Source organism: Gavia stellata, unplaced genomic scaffold (genome assembly GCF_030936135.1).
Source record: "Gavia stellata isolate bGavSte3 unplaced genomic scaffold, bGavSte3.hap2 HAP2_SCAFFOLD_79, whole genome shotgun sequence".
NCBI classification, from domain to species: domain Eukaryota; kingdom Metazoa; phylum Chordata; class Aves; order Gaviiformes; family Gaviidae; genus Gavia; species Gavia stellata.
Genome location: NW_026776334.1, coordinates 1 through 15,206, shown reverse-complemented (window position 1 = coordinate 15,206; position 15,206 = coordinate 1). Strand labels below are relative to the sequence as shown.

At 46.6% G+C, this 15,206-nt stretch overlaps 1 protein-coding gene across 1 annotated transcript; it reads left to right on the top strand.

Moving 5' to 3' along the window:
• Positions 1 to 270: 270 nt before the first annotated feature.
• LOC132320917 (exocyst complex component 7-like) lies at positions 271 to 6,537 on the top strand (the record flags this gene model as incomplete). The annotated part of the gene is made up of 7 exons (XM_059834558.1): positions 271 to 341; positions 1,164 to 1,229; positions 2,299 to 2,483; positions 3,155 to 3,260; positions 3,759 to 3,981; positions 5,290 to 5,457; positions 6,425 to 6,537. Coding segments are annotated over exons 1-7 (921 nt in total), but the record flags the coding sequence as incomplete, so codon positions are not given.
• Between the last annotated feature and the right edge of the window lie 8,669 nt (positions 6,538 to 15,206).

The window sequence follows — 15,206 nt, the reverse complement described above, 5'->3', positions numbered from 1 at the left end:
GGCGGCGCAGCCTGCCCACTACTCCCAAACTGCCCGTCACGAAGGGCAGTGCGCATGCGCCTCTTCCCCTCTGGGACAACAGCGCATGCGCGTTCAGGGCTGGTGCCTTTCCGGCCCCTACTTAAATGGAGACCGCTCTCCAGAGGGCCCTTGGTCTTGCTGCGCATGCTCAATGTGTCTTGCCGCTCCCAAGATGGCGCCGCGGCAGTGACGGGAGGGCGGAGGAGGGTGTCTGCAGTGGGACTGAACGGTGGAGCGCGGCCCCGGCGCTCCGCGGCAGGATGATCCCCGCCGAGGAGGTGTCGGCCCGCAGGAGGGCGATCGAGGGCAAGCTCAAGCAGGTAGGGCTGGGCTAGGGCCCTGCTGCGGGCCCTGCCGGGGCCTGGGCCTGGTCCCGGGCCCGCAGCCCCAGCGCGTTGCCTAGGAGATGGGCCTGGGAGCTGGCACGGAGGCCCCCTCCGGGCCTGGGAGCGTCCCGCGGCCCCCTAAGGGCCTGGTCACCCCGCTCCGGGCCTGGCAGCATCCCCAGGTCCCCTTCAGGGCCGAGGGCCCTTAGTTTTCAGGGTCAGGAGGTATTTCTGCCCCCCGCTTTGGGGCTGGGGCCCCGCTCTTAGGGCCTGGTAGCTTCTGGGGGCTCTCCCTTCAGGTCCTCAGGTCCAGCCTGTGGGGCCAGCCCTTGCAGGTTGCTGTGTCCCGTCCGTCCCCCCCACCCCATCTCTGGGCTTTGGTGACTTGAAAACAGCCCTTGGTGGTTGCTTTGCGTTGGCTGCTTGAGTTCACGGCTGTGTGGGGGATTTGGATGGTGCCTGTGCAACACCTGTGTTATGCTGTGGCAGGCAAATGTGGTCTTGTGCCAGTGTGCCTCTGTGGTAAAGGTGTTAACGTTATATTGTGCTGTGACTTCAGTGTGCTAAGGCTCATGGGCTTGGGATATTAGAGGGAAATGAGTAATCCATAAACCCCTCACTTATGTTATGTGTCTCTCACCTCGGGTCAGTTGTGATTTCTGCGAAGAGGTGGCATATTAAAATGTGGTGTCAGCATCAGATCAAACATTGTTTGCTGCAGTGTTTACCAGGACTTGTAAAAACGTACGTGTAGCATTTAGTGACTTAAATGCTCCATGTTCAGAATTGAAGACTAGTTTTTCATCCTACTGACAGGAAGAAGAAACCCTGTCCTTTATCAAAGAGAGCCTTGAGAAGAGTGACCAGCTTACAAAGAACATGGTAAGGAGGTCCTTGAAGTTCAGCCCTAATGTTGGGCCTCGGTTTACTTTTTCTTAGGACAATCTGTTTTCAAGGCTGTCCTTGTGCCTATCTGAGGAATGCAGAGTAATGAACCACTTGCTCTGCATCTGTGTTTTACACTTCAGTGGCTGGGCGAAGTGGGCAACTGATGAATGTTTAAATCCTAAGCTCCTCTCCTGAGGAGATGAGGGCTCAAATGAGTCTGTCCTCTCTCTTGGGAATAGGTATTAATAGACCCCAGACTAGTTTGTGCAACAGCATCATGTTGTTGCTTCATAAAGTCAGGTCTCGTTTGGAGTTTTATTTTGGGAGTGTTCTGCTTAGGAGGTAGAAAGTAATTACCACGCTCTAATTGCTCCTAAGCCCTCAGCTAGTATACTATGTCCCGTTTTGGGCTTAGTGCTTCAAGAAGGTCATAGAGGCACTGCCAGAGAAGTGTGGAAAACATAATGTAGGAGTGAGTCTTGAAAGAATTACATTTTTGCCTAGAAAAGATGACATTAAGGCTCCATTTATGAGCTTGCTAAGAGGTTTTCCACCTTTCAGAAGCAATATCGCAGTCCCTTTTAAAAACTAAATGTCTATGATGGAAAAGAAGGTTCTCACTATACTGGTTCTGTGTCGTCGTGTTGTGCATCTCGTATTTGGGTCTTAGTGGTATGGAGCAAAGTGGCAGCCGGTTTATGGTTTTGTTCTTTTTACCTAGGGCACCTCTAGGCAGTTCCTGTGGTTTTGTTTTCTGCTGTCAAATAAAATTTTGCTCCTCCTTAGTACTGTCTTGAAACATTAGCTTCACACTTTACAAACATCTAATTCAAGCTTGGCCCGTCTCTGTATGGCAGGTGATCTATTTTGTGATTATTAATACAAATTAGGACATAGAGGGATTAAACAGCCTGCTTTAGGAGCCATGGCAAATTAGTAGCAGAGCCCAAAAAGTGAAGCTGGGACTTGAAGGTCCCTGATTGCCCTGCTCTAACTGCTGTCCAACTGTATGGATCCAGGTGGAAGGATGTCCTCAGCTCTCTGTTTCTCTCTTGGCGTGTAGGTTTCTATTCTTTCCTCCTTTGAAAGTCGTTTGATGAAGCTGGAGAACTCGATCATCCCTGTCCATAAACAGACAGAGAACCTGCAGCGCTTGCAGGAGAACGTGGAGAAGACCCTGTCCTGCTTGGATCACGTCATCAGTTACTACCATGTGGCTAAGGACACAGAGAAGATCATAAAGGAAGGGTGAGTTGAGCAGCTAGATCTTACTGGGGTGCTTCATCCTATTGAACTTTTGGTAGGGGACCTGACTCCACACACTCATCATAATGTTCCTTGTACCCTTCCCACACTCTTTTCCCACTGTCAGTCCACAATGAAGCTGCCTGACCTGACCTTCAGCAATCCCCAGAGGGCAAAGTCTGCTCAGACCCTGGTGTCTCTTCCAGGATTTGCAGACATGCTGCCATATGAATCTCATGAGCATTGGTGGCTTCTCTTCTTTCCTCCACCCTTTTCCCAAAGGTTCTTCCTGCCCTGTTGATGTTGTCGCTGCATCCAGGATGAATCAGAACTGTTCTGGAGCCTGCTTTCAGTCTCTGGGAAGGTGCTGTGATGGCCCTTCTCTGGGGTGGGATGTGCAACTTCCTCTACCTTCCCATCAGGGCCTGACTGGGAAAGGATGGCAAGGCTGAGAGTTGTGTGCTGCTCCATCATCAGTACTTCTGCACTTGCTGCATGGATTGGGTATTCTGCGGTGCTATTGAGTGGAGGCAAAAGGGAATCCCATGACCTCCTCCTAGTTGAAGAAAAGGGAATTTAAATGTTCCTTGTTATTTTTATCCTGAGTTTGGTCTGGTGCTTTCTTGATACCTTCTTTCTTTGCTTCTTCTGTTTCTTTTTGGTTTTATTTGCAGCCCCACTGGGAGGCTGGAGGAGTACTTGAATGGCATGGACAAAATCCAGAAGGCGGTGGAATACTTCCAGGACAACAATCCAGACAGCCCAGAGCTGAACCGCGTGGTAGGTCATGGGCCTGGAACCTGGCATGGGTAAGAGGGACAGATGTAGCCCTGCTGCTTGCCCTCTTGCTTGCTGCCTTGTAAAGAAGGTGTTTGGGCACAGCTAAAGAAACAATTGTTTTGGCTTCTGTTTAAGTCTGCACTCAGCAGCGTTTCTGCTTGTGGCGTTTTGCTTTCTCTACGCATTGTGCCATAGGACTTCTGAAAGTGTATCTTGCACGTGTGGTGGAGTTGATTGAACCTCTTCCTGAGCAGCTCTTGTCAGTCCTTCAACTGCTTGAACGGAATGGGAGATCTGTTTAAATCCCACTTGAAAACTGAGCAACTCCCAAGCCTTTTTTTATTTAATTTGCTTTAAAAGTTTCTTAGTTACAGGTGTTGGAGTTTGAAGCATGTGGTTAGAAACGCTGCAGAAAGTACGTTCTTATACAGAAATACTTGTGAGTGACTGATTACAGAAGCCCTGTGCTGCTTCTGTCCTTCTGCTGTTTTGTGCCAGAAATCCCTCTTTGAGAGGGGCAAGGAGTCCCTGGAGTCAGAGTTCCGCAGCTTGATGACACGACACACCAAGCCGGTCCCACCTATCCTCATCCTGGACCTGATCAGCGGGGATGATGAAACGGAGATGCAGGAGGAGATGTCTCTGGAGCACCTCCCGGAGAGTGTCCTGCACGATATCATCCGCATTTCTGGCTGGCTGGTGGAAAACGGCAGGAATCAAGGTTGGTAGTGCTGTGTGTTGTTCCCTTGTAGTTCTGTATCAGGTGAGTGCTCTCCAACTACTTACCGCAGGTGGCTGAGACCAAAAGTAGGGTGTTGAGGGTTGTGTGTAGCACTGTACAGCTTTGATTGTAGATCACACACCTTCAGCCTTGAAGCCTCTGCTCAGGTGCTGCTGTGGCTAACAAACCATGACTCACACTGCCGTTGGTAGGTAGCAACGCTAGCAAAACTAGTGACTGCCTTAGTGGCACCTTTTAGGTGAGTAGTTCAGTCTCCTTTCAATCACCTTCTTAAGATCCTCCTTTTTTTTTTTTTTACAGCATTTGTAGTGAGTGATGGTTTGTCAGTTGAACAGAATGATCTGGTGAATACGATGAGAGAGCGAGCTGTGTAAATAAAGCATAAATTGTCTTAATGCATAGCCTGTCCTATAGCAGAAATCCATTTAACTTGCATCTGTGATGCCTTCTGATGGAGCTGCAACTATCTAGTGCTCCATCATTATAAGTGTTATAAATGTGTGAGACACTGGTCACTCATTCCCATTTGGGAACTATTTATGAACAGAACTTCTTGTAGTAAATGTGACCAAGGTCGGGGGGGGAAGCAGCACAGAAGACTTTCTTCAGTCAGTACATGTCTCTTCTTTCCTGTTCTGCAGCATCAAAATCTGCCTACAGCTTTATACTCCTTTATTAACTTTTTCTTTGGGAGTGAACAATTTTGTGGACTTGTTACAGGAAACCTGTACTTTCACATACATATAGCTACTAGAATCACCCCCCACCTCAATGATTTGCTTCTGAGTGGGGATTACTGTGCTTACCAAGTATGACAAACATCTTTTAAAAGCTTCTTAAGAACTTTTCCATGATCAAAGGCGACTCAAGCATATATAGCGTATTTTGTTATCAGTTTGTATTCTGCTTTCAAATGATGAACGCCTCATTTAGTTCCTGAATGCCCTGAATCCTGAGAAGTGTGTAAAGTCTCTCATGTTAGAAACTGAGCACTTGAATTGACAATGTCTTGCACAAATGTCTCCCATCAGTTCCACAACTGATGTGCTCTTGATGCACAGACTTGTTGTGTGTGGTGGGAGGGCTGGAATGAATACTGTGGGGGAAGGAAGAAGAAGTAGTAGTTTTTGAAGAAAATAGGAGAGGCTCTGGGAGGGAAAAACACCTTGGGTCCCACATCAATGCTACTAGGGCTCCTTAGGGGCACAGAGTGTTTCAGGAAAGGTTTGTTTTATCGTATAGTGTTCCCTGTTTGCCTATAATCTTGTTTCTACCTTGTCTCCCTAGATTTTATGACTGTTTACTTCCAAATCCGCTCTGTCCAGCTTGACCGCTCCATCAAGGGGCTGAAAGACCATTTCCGTAAGAACAGCTCCTCCACTGGAGTGCCATGTTCCCCTGCCATTCAGAACAAAAGGAAGGACACCCCCACCAAAAAGCCAATCAAGAGACCAGGTGAGTTCTTGAAGGGGTGGGGGGGATTGGTGTACTGTGTATCCTCTTGCCTGGCTATCAAACACCTATCTGTAGGCCTTCTCACTGCTGAGGTAGCCTGTGTGTCTAAAATGTGCGCTTAGGACAGAAGCAGGGGTGAGACTTTGGAGATAAGCGCCTCTTCTCTGCCCTGGATTCAGCATTGAGGCTACAGACATTTTCTGTCTCTGTTATAAAAGGGCTATAAAAGGATATGATCTGAGAGCACCTGTCCTCAGCCTTGGAATATGGAATACAGACTGTGCCACAGCAAAATAGAAAACTGTGATCTGATAAAACACATCACTTTAATAATCATTATGAATAAATTATGAATAATCGTTATGAATAAATTATTACTATGCTAGGAAACCAAGAACTCATCAGGACTTGAGATGGGGACTAGGTAGATGCCTACTGACATGAGATCCAAAGTTGTCTCAATTTTGGAAGGGCTGTTAAGCTTTTGCCTTGGCTTGTCTTTGGAGGAACTAGGAATGTGGTTGGTGGCTTACTCCACCTCTCCTCATAATGGAGTTTTGCTGCATTTTCTGCAGCTGGCGAGGCCGCTCACTCCGGTGTACCTGAGCGCAGAGCTGGAATTCCCATCTCTGAAACGTGCCATCTAGTGGGAGCACAGCCAGGAGGGCCAGCAAAAGCTAGCACATACCTCCCACAGCAGCACAGCGATATTGTCCCGCTGTGTGTCACAGCACCCTCTGCAATAGTGATCAAAGTCAGAAAAGTTCATATTTCTGTGGGTTTACCTGGCCAATACTCTCCCACCCTAATATTTTTTCCTGTGTTTTCAAAATACTCTTATTGGGTTCAAAAACTTAATAAGAAATGTGGCTAGGGACTGGGAATGGATGGGATGGGGAAAGGGAGGAAAAGAAATGCCCATTTTAATTGTGCTGTGTTTATTTTTATAATCCTGATGTGAATGCAGTCCTCATCCCAGGTAATGTGCGTCTATGTGTGCGTGTGCTGGCCCTGGTGCTCGCTCTCTTCACTTCTGTGTGTGGAGAGGCTTTGCTGGGTCTCTTCTTGCTAAAGCAGAGGGTGTGCCTGGGATATTTGGAGAAGGGGGGCTGGCTGGGGAAGGCTGTGACATCCAGAGATAACCCCTCTGGTCTTTTAAAATCAATCTGTGCCATTGCTGCTGTGTCCTGGAGCTGTTCCTGAAAGCTGATGTGGGAGTTGCAGTTGGTGAATGCAGATAGTCTGCGACTTTCAGTGGATTTTGCCCTGTCAGCAGAGCACCACCTGACAAGGGTATGTCTTACCCCACACTTGGCTTTCCTCTGGAGTTTGACAGGTAGTTATGTGCCTAAGAATTTGCCCTCAGTGTTGGGAGGCCTGTAGAGGACAATATCCTCCTGCTGAGGAGAACTAGCTATGCTGCAGGTGGCAGAAAATCAGTGTTTTAAATTGCTCCTAAGCATGATGGCAGTCATTTGTGTTCAACTCCTGAGCAGTCTCTCCTGCCCAACAACATGATTACAATAGGTAAAAATTATTTTTGTGTGGTTCAGTAGCACTCTACTGGAAAGATGCCAGATGGGGATCTGTAGTTGAGCCATGGGGAACTCGGGTTGCAGGTGCTTCAGGTTTGGTCCACAGTTCTTGGTTATCACCTGATACTGAAAAGATCCCTGGGTTTTGATTGCTGTGAAGTTAGCAGGGTCAGCAAACATGTCTGAGCAGCCTGCCAAATGGTAACATCTCCCCTATGCCCTAGGTAAATAGATGGATGAGATTTTTTTTGAGCAGATGAAAAAAAAAATCACTAGGATTTTTCAATGGGTCTCAGATCTTGGATGCTCACACAGAGAGTACAGAAAGGAGCCCACATGTTTGAGAGCACAAGCATTTGTTCTCTACCAACAGGGTTCCTCCAAAATGGATGCATTTGGCCATCCAGAATTACTTGTCGTGATGAATGTCTCGGCTGTAGGTTTGCCAGGAGATTTTCACATCTTTTTGCCCAGTTTAATTGGAGTTTGTGAGATGGCCAGCTAGAAGGCCCAGAGCATTGGTCTGAATGCACTTAAAGAGCTGACAGTGTATGAAGGAAAGCACATTTCAAATGATCTATTGGGGTATTGTTAATCTCAAGAAAAGATAGTGGCTAATTTGTCTCCAATCTTCTGTGAACAAGGACAGAGAACCAGACTGTAGCTCTTGAAGGACAGGGGTGGTTAAACCTCATACACCAGCCGTCTCTTCTGGCTACTAAATTCTACTTAAGTGAAATTAAAAATGGAGGAAAAAAATAGTCTTTGAGCAGAGATTCACTGTTTTTTCTGCAGTTCCATCAGCTTTCAAGGACAGCTCTTGAGGTGGAGGTCTTACACCCTCTTCACACTGGCACAGTGGCCCTCTTCATAGCAATATTCATCTGGTGGTGTTTGATTCCCCTGGTTTTAGCCTTTTTTCAATTATGGACAAAGAATTTTTTTTCTGTGCTACTGCTTCAGTCGGTAAAGTCAAGTTCTGCTGATTTGGGTTTCAGACAAGGGGGTTTTCTCACAGTTCCAATTTGATTTCCTTAAGGAAGAATATCCCAGTGCACACCCCAATGCACACTTAAACCTGTTGTAAGGGATAAATAACAAACTAAATCTGATGTGCTATAACTTGTTTACCCACAAAGCAAAGAGCAAGAGAGGCTACAGCTAAAGGGAAGGTGAGGTGTTAGGGACAGGGTAACAAAGCAGAGGACCCTGCGTCTCCCCCAGGTACTATGTTGGATTCTGGAGAACATGCTCCATATCCATGTGTTGTTTCAGAGGGTCTTAATCTCTGCGTTACTGTTTTATTTGTTGATGTACCCTGTACCGTCTCCCGTTGTTACAGCATGCAGTTGAAAATCTGACTGCTGGAGGTGCTTCTAAAGTAAAGTTGTCTCCTCTTTAAATGAAACTTGCCAAGTCAAGTTGAACTGATGAAGCAATCTGTGGGCTTTTTTTTTTTTTGTAGCTTGCTGTTTGAAATGTCAGCAGTCTGTCTCAGAGGGCAGATGTATTCAGATTCCCAAATCATCCTGCTGCAAACATATGCACATAAAATACCTCTTCTTTGTGATTCTGGTAGACCCAGTGCTTTTTTTTTGTCTTTAGAGCAGCAGGTAGCTCAGAAGCTCTGCATTGCCAGGGAAGGATAGGGCCAGAAGGTGCTGGTAGGGGCACCCATCTTGGCTGCCTACAAGCAAAAGCCGGAGAACTTTAGCTGGTTTTATACAGACTCCTGCAGCTGGTGCTTAAAAAAAGAGGATGCGTTGCCCTTCTGCTTGGTTAGGAAACTGCTTAATGGAAGAGAGAAACAATGTGCAATTGGAAAACTGTGCCTCATGCATGCCCCAAAGCCATTTTATTTAACAATTGGGCCACAGGAGCAGAAGTTTCAGGTGTTTTTTGACTTTTGGGGGGTTTGGGGGGCTCTTTTCAAGCTATAGGGGAGCCCTCTTTCAGTTTACTTAATGCTCCGCTTTACCTAGCGGTGAGGTACTACCTGGAAGGCAGGCTGTGGAGTCTTTGTGTGGCAGAACAAAGAGCCTGTTCCTGCTTCCTATATTGATCGCTGCCTAGCTTGAATGTGATGTTTTCATTAGTAGCTGAAACGCAGTCCCGTTTGGTTTGCGAGCTGCCTAATAGGGGAAAACAATTGTGGAACAAAAGCATTTGGCTTCCACTAGAATCCATTAAAGCCTAATTAAAATACTAAGTAAGAGGGATACAGCAGCACTGAAGTGATGCCCATGAACACTGAACACTCAGCGTGTGTCAGCGTAAACACAGGTAATTGTGCTTATGCAAATAAAATGCAGCAGTGGTGTTTCAGCTCATCTGAGAAGAAACTGCCAGGGGTGGGCTGTGGAGACGTGGGCTGCATACCTGTGAAGTGAGATCCTATTGACAGCAGCAGCAGTTGTACTGTCTGCTTGGTTCTCACACCAATTTACCCTCTTTTTTATTCTTCCCCCCCCCTTCCCCCTGGATGCTTGAAAGTGGGGGAAGATGAAAGAACTGGTAGAAGAACAGTACCTGGGTTGAGCTGCTCTGCATCAGCTGGGCCCTGGTAACAGCAGTAAGAAAGAGCTTAGTGCATATCTCCAGAGCTTGCTACAGCCCTGCTTGCTCAGAGGAACTTGCTGTTGTGCCCAAGCCGTTAAGGTTTCTGAAAGCAGCTAAGAATAAAGTGGAAGTGTTGGGTACGAAGGGCCTCAGGAAGCTTGGAAGAAGAGGCCTAGCCCTCTCACTTGATCGTATGGCAGAGGCTAGGAGCAAATGCATCAGCACAGCGAGGGTGTAAGTCTTCCCACCTCCCTGGTGTGCGGTTAGAGGGGAGAAGTTTCCTACTGGAAGAATGTGTTTTATGGATATGATTTCTACTTTACTGAGTGGTTGAGAACACTCTGAACTGGTAGAAGAAAAATGGTTCCTAAAATGTAATGTTTCACTGGCAACAAGTCCTGTTATTTAGTAAGTGCCCCAGGTTAAGGCAGCTTGGTAATTCAGCGGGAACATCTCTCTCCTGTTCTCCCCCATTAGAGATGCACTGTCTGGGGGACTTGAAGTTTCCTTCCCCCTGCGGCGTATCCCTTCATGGGATCGAGCTGTCCTGCGCCCCAGGATACTGTTCTGCAGCAGTGTGTACTTGGGCTTCCCCTCAGGATAGCGGCCCTCAGCACTTGGGCAGCCAACACTCATTTCCAAGCTGCACTGTGGCTTACAGTTACTGGTGGAAGTAGGGATTTTTTGCATGTTGGAAGTATTTATTACTTTGAAGCGGAAGAACAATTCTTAATTTTGGCAGCAGCATTTTTATTTCTTGGATCCTTCTCCATTTACTCAGGTCTCCTATAGAAACTCCTTCTACCTTCCCAAAACTTTGTTCCCTGTTGTGCAGGCAACAGCAAAGCTCTGCTGTGAGAGGGTGTCCATGTGCTTGTGATAATTGTAGCTTGTTGCATGACGACTAACCTTTTAATGTGGAAGCAGCGCTTAGTCTTCAGTTGTCACATTAATGCTTTGTTTTGTGCTTTCTAGCTGTATATCCAGCATTGGCTTTTGTTCGGTTCTGTCTGTTTTTTGTGTGTGTTAAGTATAAATCTTTTTAACCCAGTGTTATTTTTTTTCCATGGTTTTAACTGATTTGCAGTTCCTTGGAAGAGAAGTGTCTTGGGGATTAGGGTGACTTAATGCGAGTTAGACATGGGTGGGCAGCATCCATTATTCTATGATGCCTGTGATGGGAATTGCTGCTGCAATCGCTCTCTTGAGCCCAGAGGTTGTCACCCTTTTATCGCTTCCTGTAACGCCAGAGATCATTCCTTGTCTTGGCCGTGGGGCTCCTGATGGGTCTATGTTGAGCACGCTCAGAAAACACCCCTCGGAAAGGCACCTCTTTCTGCAGGTCTAACCCAGTGGCTGCGATGGTGGCTCTGGGGAGCAGGCAACGTGTTACCGGACAGGAATGGTCCGTACTGCGAAGCCCTGCGTCCACAGCTGAGGAAAAGCAGCAAACCTTCCGCGCTCGGGTTCAGAGGACCGGCTTAAATGAACTCGTTCCAGGGAAGGGTGCTGGAGCCCGCCGGGCGTCCCCGGCCAGGGCCCCCTCGCTCCGGGAGCTCCTGCGGGGGGGCGCGTTTGGGGTCGGCAGCCGGGGGCCTCTTCCACCCGCTTCGGTGCCGCCGCACGGGTGGGCGTGGGGCAGCAGCCCCGGGACAGCCGCTGCGGACCCCTCTGTCCCGGGAGGGGCGGGGAGGGGCGGGCCGGGACCGCCGCGCCTCTGCCCTGCGCCCGCCGGGGTCTCTCGGTCCCGCCGGCTGCCGCCCAGCGAGGGGGGTTCGGCGGAGCTCGGCAGGGGTGTCCCGGGACCCGCCCGAGGAGAGCTCCTGCGTGGGCAGCGCCCGGGCCGGTTCGCCTGGGCGGGGGCTCCGGCACCGGCACCGGGCCCGGCCCAGACCCGCCCCGCCGGGCCGAGCCGAGAACATCCGAGCCGAGCCGAAACGACCCGAGCTTAGCCGAGTCCCGCCGGGCCGAGCCGAGCCCGGAGCAGCCGAGCCGGAATGAGACGAGCCCAGCTGACGTTTTGTGAGTTCTTTCTGGTTAGAATTGTTCTCTTCAAAGTCAGCGGATCACTTTCTGGGGCAGTGTGTGAATGTGGATATTATTTGGGTTTTACTGTAGCTGAATAATTACCCCTTAGGCTCTTTGGTTGTGGAGGGGTAGTTTGTTGTGTGCCTGCAGAACAGCCTGAGGCAGATTGGTTTCATCCACTGACAACAGCTAAATAGCTGTTTTGGAAACTGCCTGTTAGTTACTAGAAGGTGATTGAGGAGAACTTCATGTATACATTACGTAACTTTTTGCACACACATGTGCACGCAGACAAGCACGCCTGTGTATATATCCACATGTGGAAGTGTATATGCTGTGAGCTTATAGATTGAGAGCTTTAGGAAAAAGAGTAGTAAACCACTGCATACAGAAGAATGTTTGATTTGTGGCGAGAAGTTTATCTAAAAATGTGGTTTGCGCTTTAGGATGGCGCCAGAAGTTGCTGCAGTAGGAAGAAAAGGTGGCTATAACCACCTCTGTGATCTGTGGGCAGCTGGAGTAACTGCTATAGAGCTTGCTGAGCTTCAGCCTCCGATGTTTGACCTACATCCCGTGAGGTTAGCAAAGGGTTAAAGCGCGGTGTGTAAGTACAGCTTCCCAAATCATCCATTTGGAGTAGTGGCTGCATGTGGTTGTGGTGTTTGGGGGTACTGCAAGAGTATTGGGTTGTAAGTGTTCTGGATGTACGTGATAGAAATTGTGACAACTCCTTTTGGTGCATAAATGCGTCATGTTGTCCTGGTAGCACCTCTTAAACGGATGGACTTCTTCCTGCCAACTAAACAATGTATTCAAAATTCATGTCAGATATGTACTGCCATGTAAACCACAGAAATACTGTTGGTTTTTTTAGAGCGCTTCTGCTAATGATGAAAAGCAACTGCCAGCCTCCTGAATTAAAGGACAAAATGAAATGGCAAGTACTTTTCTGTTTCAGTAGATAATGATCATGTATTTCACTGGGCAATTGATTCTCAGATTTACCACTTCCTTTTACAGGTCCAATAGTTTCCATCATTCTGTGGAAATGGTACTTAGGAAAAAATCCTAAAAAAAGACCGACAGCTGAAAAGTTACTACGGGTATAAATTTATGCATGGGATTTTTTTTAAGTTCTAAAATTAAAATGTGCTTAATATGAGCGGTTGGAATTTTAATCTGTGTTTTTCCTTCTGTCTTTCAGCATCCTTTTTGTTACCCAGCCATTAAATCCAAGTCTTGCTATTGAACTTTTGGATAAAATGAATAATCCTGATCATTTCACTTACCGTGATTTTGATGACGATGATCTTGAGGTAGGAGTACGTTTTAATTACAGGATCAGATTAAGTTTTCATTTGCCGACAAAACTAAATGCTTATGGTTCATTGAGGCACAGAATGTTTTGTGATCTGGGAACAGGCTCAAGGGTTGCTTTTACTTTTGGTTGTGCTGCTCTGTCACACGTCCAGGCCCTTAGCAAAATTCATTATATTTGGAGGAGAGACGCTCAAAGAGAAAGAGATGAAAACACTTTAAAATTTTGTTTGTGGTTGTCCTTCAACAATTTTGCAGCAGTATGTGTGGACTGCTTCTCCAGTCCCGAGTTCTGTCGTGCATTCTGCTTTCTGTTTCTTTGTGGAATTATGTTTCCATTCGTCTGCAAAGCAAGCATTCATAAAAATAATTTTCTACCTCTGTAGAACTTGTTCTTTAGTTCCTAATTTGCTTTCTTATGAGAAGAAGAGAATGATCCTGTAGTTGTTTTTGTCAAGCGGTTTGGTATGTGTTTCTTGCAGATTCTATTTTCTATCTTGGAAGAGTCTGAAACTCCATTTCACCTACGGTTTTGTCAAAGACAAAGTTTCTGACTTTCTGCTTTAACAGCTGGGAAAAAAATAGCACGCTTATGTAAGGTGATAAGCGGCGCGGGACTGAAGTGTTTTGTAAACAAGAGAAAACATATTCTGTTACTGCATCCTGTCTTCATACTTAACTGTATGTTAGTGAAGACTTTCCAACTATCAATACCGTTAAACTGAGAGGCCAAAAAGGAAATGTTATCTGAGCAAAGATAAATGCTGGCCAGCATTGTCTTTACTTGCTCAAATCCAGTGTTTTAAAAACCCTTGTCTTGAAGGTGAGGACACTCTACAGATAAGATGTCTCCAAATAATTCTAACTTTCATGTACAAAAACATACATGCAATCTTTATTTTTAGCTTCTGTTTGATTTCTGTCTGTCTGTGTTGCTATTATGCTAAAGAAACCTGCTAAAAACCAGGTACACAATACTGGGTTTCAAGTGAATATATTTTGGTATTGAAGTCTTTTATTGTTCACCTCTAGCCTCTGGTAGTGCCTCATAGGATTCACTCGAGAAGTAGAAATGGGAGAGGAGAAAAGACACGCTCTGAAATAAACTGTAAGCATGTGTACTATGACAACATTAAATATTCTTAAAATAATCATTGATATTCACATATTTCAACTAGTATTCTGCATAGCTGACGTATATAGAAACATTTTTAGTGATACAGAGGAAAAGAAAACCTATGCTGTTTCACTTACGGATATAGGTTCTAGATGACTATGCCAAAGAAACATTAGTGTAAAACATTTGAATACCCCTTTTGTCAGCACTTCAGCAAATCTCACTATTGCTTCATCTTAACTGACCAGGACGCAACCTGAGCTCTTCTGAGAGCTGGCTGGTATCGCTTCATACGCCACTGCAGCAGGGATATTCGGAGTGATGCCAGATTGTGCTAGGTAGCAGAATGGCAGAGGAAGATTTTTCTGCCTTAAATTAGTCTCTTGTTGTAGTTTGAACTGAAACAGTCCTGTAGAAATCAGGAAAGGAGGTGGTTGATTGCTGGCCATTACAAGCAGACTCCATCCCCGAAACTGTAGTCATTCTTTTGTTTGAATTAAATCAGAGCAATCCTTGGCGCTTTAGTTGTCTTTCCTGAAGCTAAAATTGTGGGAAGGAGTGTTAATGAGTGTCTGCCAAAGAGCTTTCCTGGAAGATGCGATAAGCTCTCTCCAAACTTCATTCACGGCTCTTTAGTGCTAGTGATCTCCCCGAAGAACAGGTCCCAGAGGGAATTCCCACAATGGCTGTGTGTTTTATCTAAACTACATCTGTATTGCTGCTCTAAGGAGGGCACTTGACAGCCCTGTTTGCTGAATGGTTTTCCTTATCTTTCTAATGACTAGGTGGGGCAAGTGGCGATCGTGCTGCCTTTGTGATGGAAGAGTACTTTCTGTGCCCCTTAGTTTCCAGCAGGCACAAGTTGGGGGTGTGCCTGTGTCAGAAGTTTCCATCAGTGGGGCTGTGATGCACTCATTAAACGGCATTTGTCTTTTTTGTTAGCCTTTGGAGCTGAATTGGGTCTAATTGCAGTCCAACTTAGATTCTTGTTTTTCTTTTCTCCTCTTTAGTTGGTCAAGTAAAATTTGATGCACCCTTGAGGAAAGAGACAGAGCCACATCGTGAGTTTGTGAGTTACAAGCAGCGTGGGCTATGCTCTGCACATTATTCCCTGCAAATGTCTGTGGAGGAGGAGAAGTCCACGGTGTGTAGCATACCTCCTTAGCGCTACTGAAGTTGGTAGTGATTTTTCT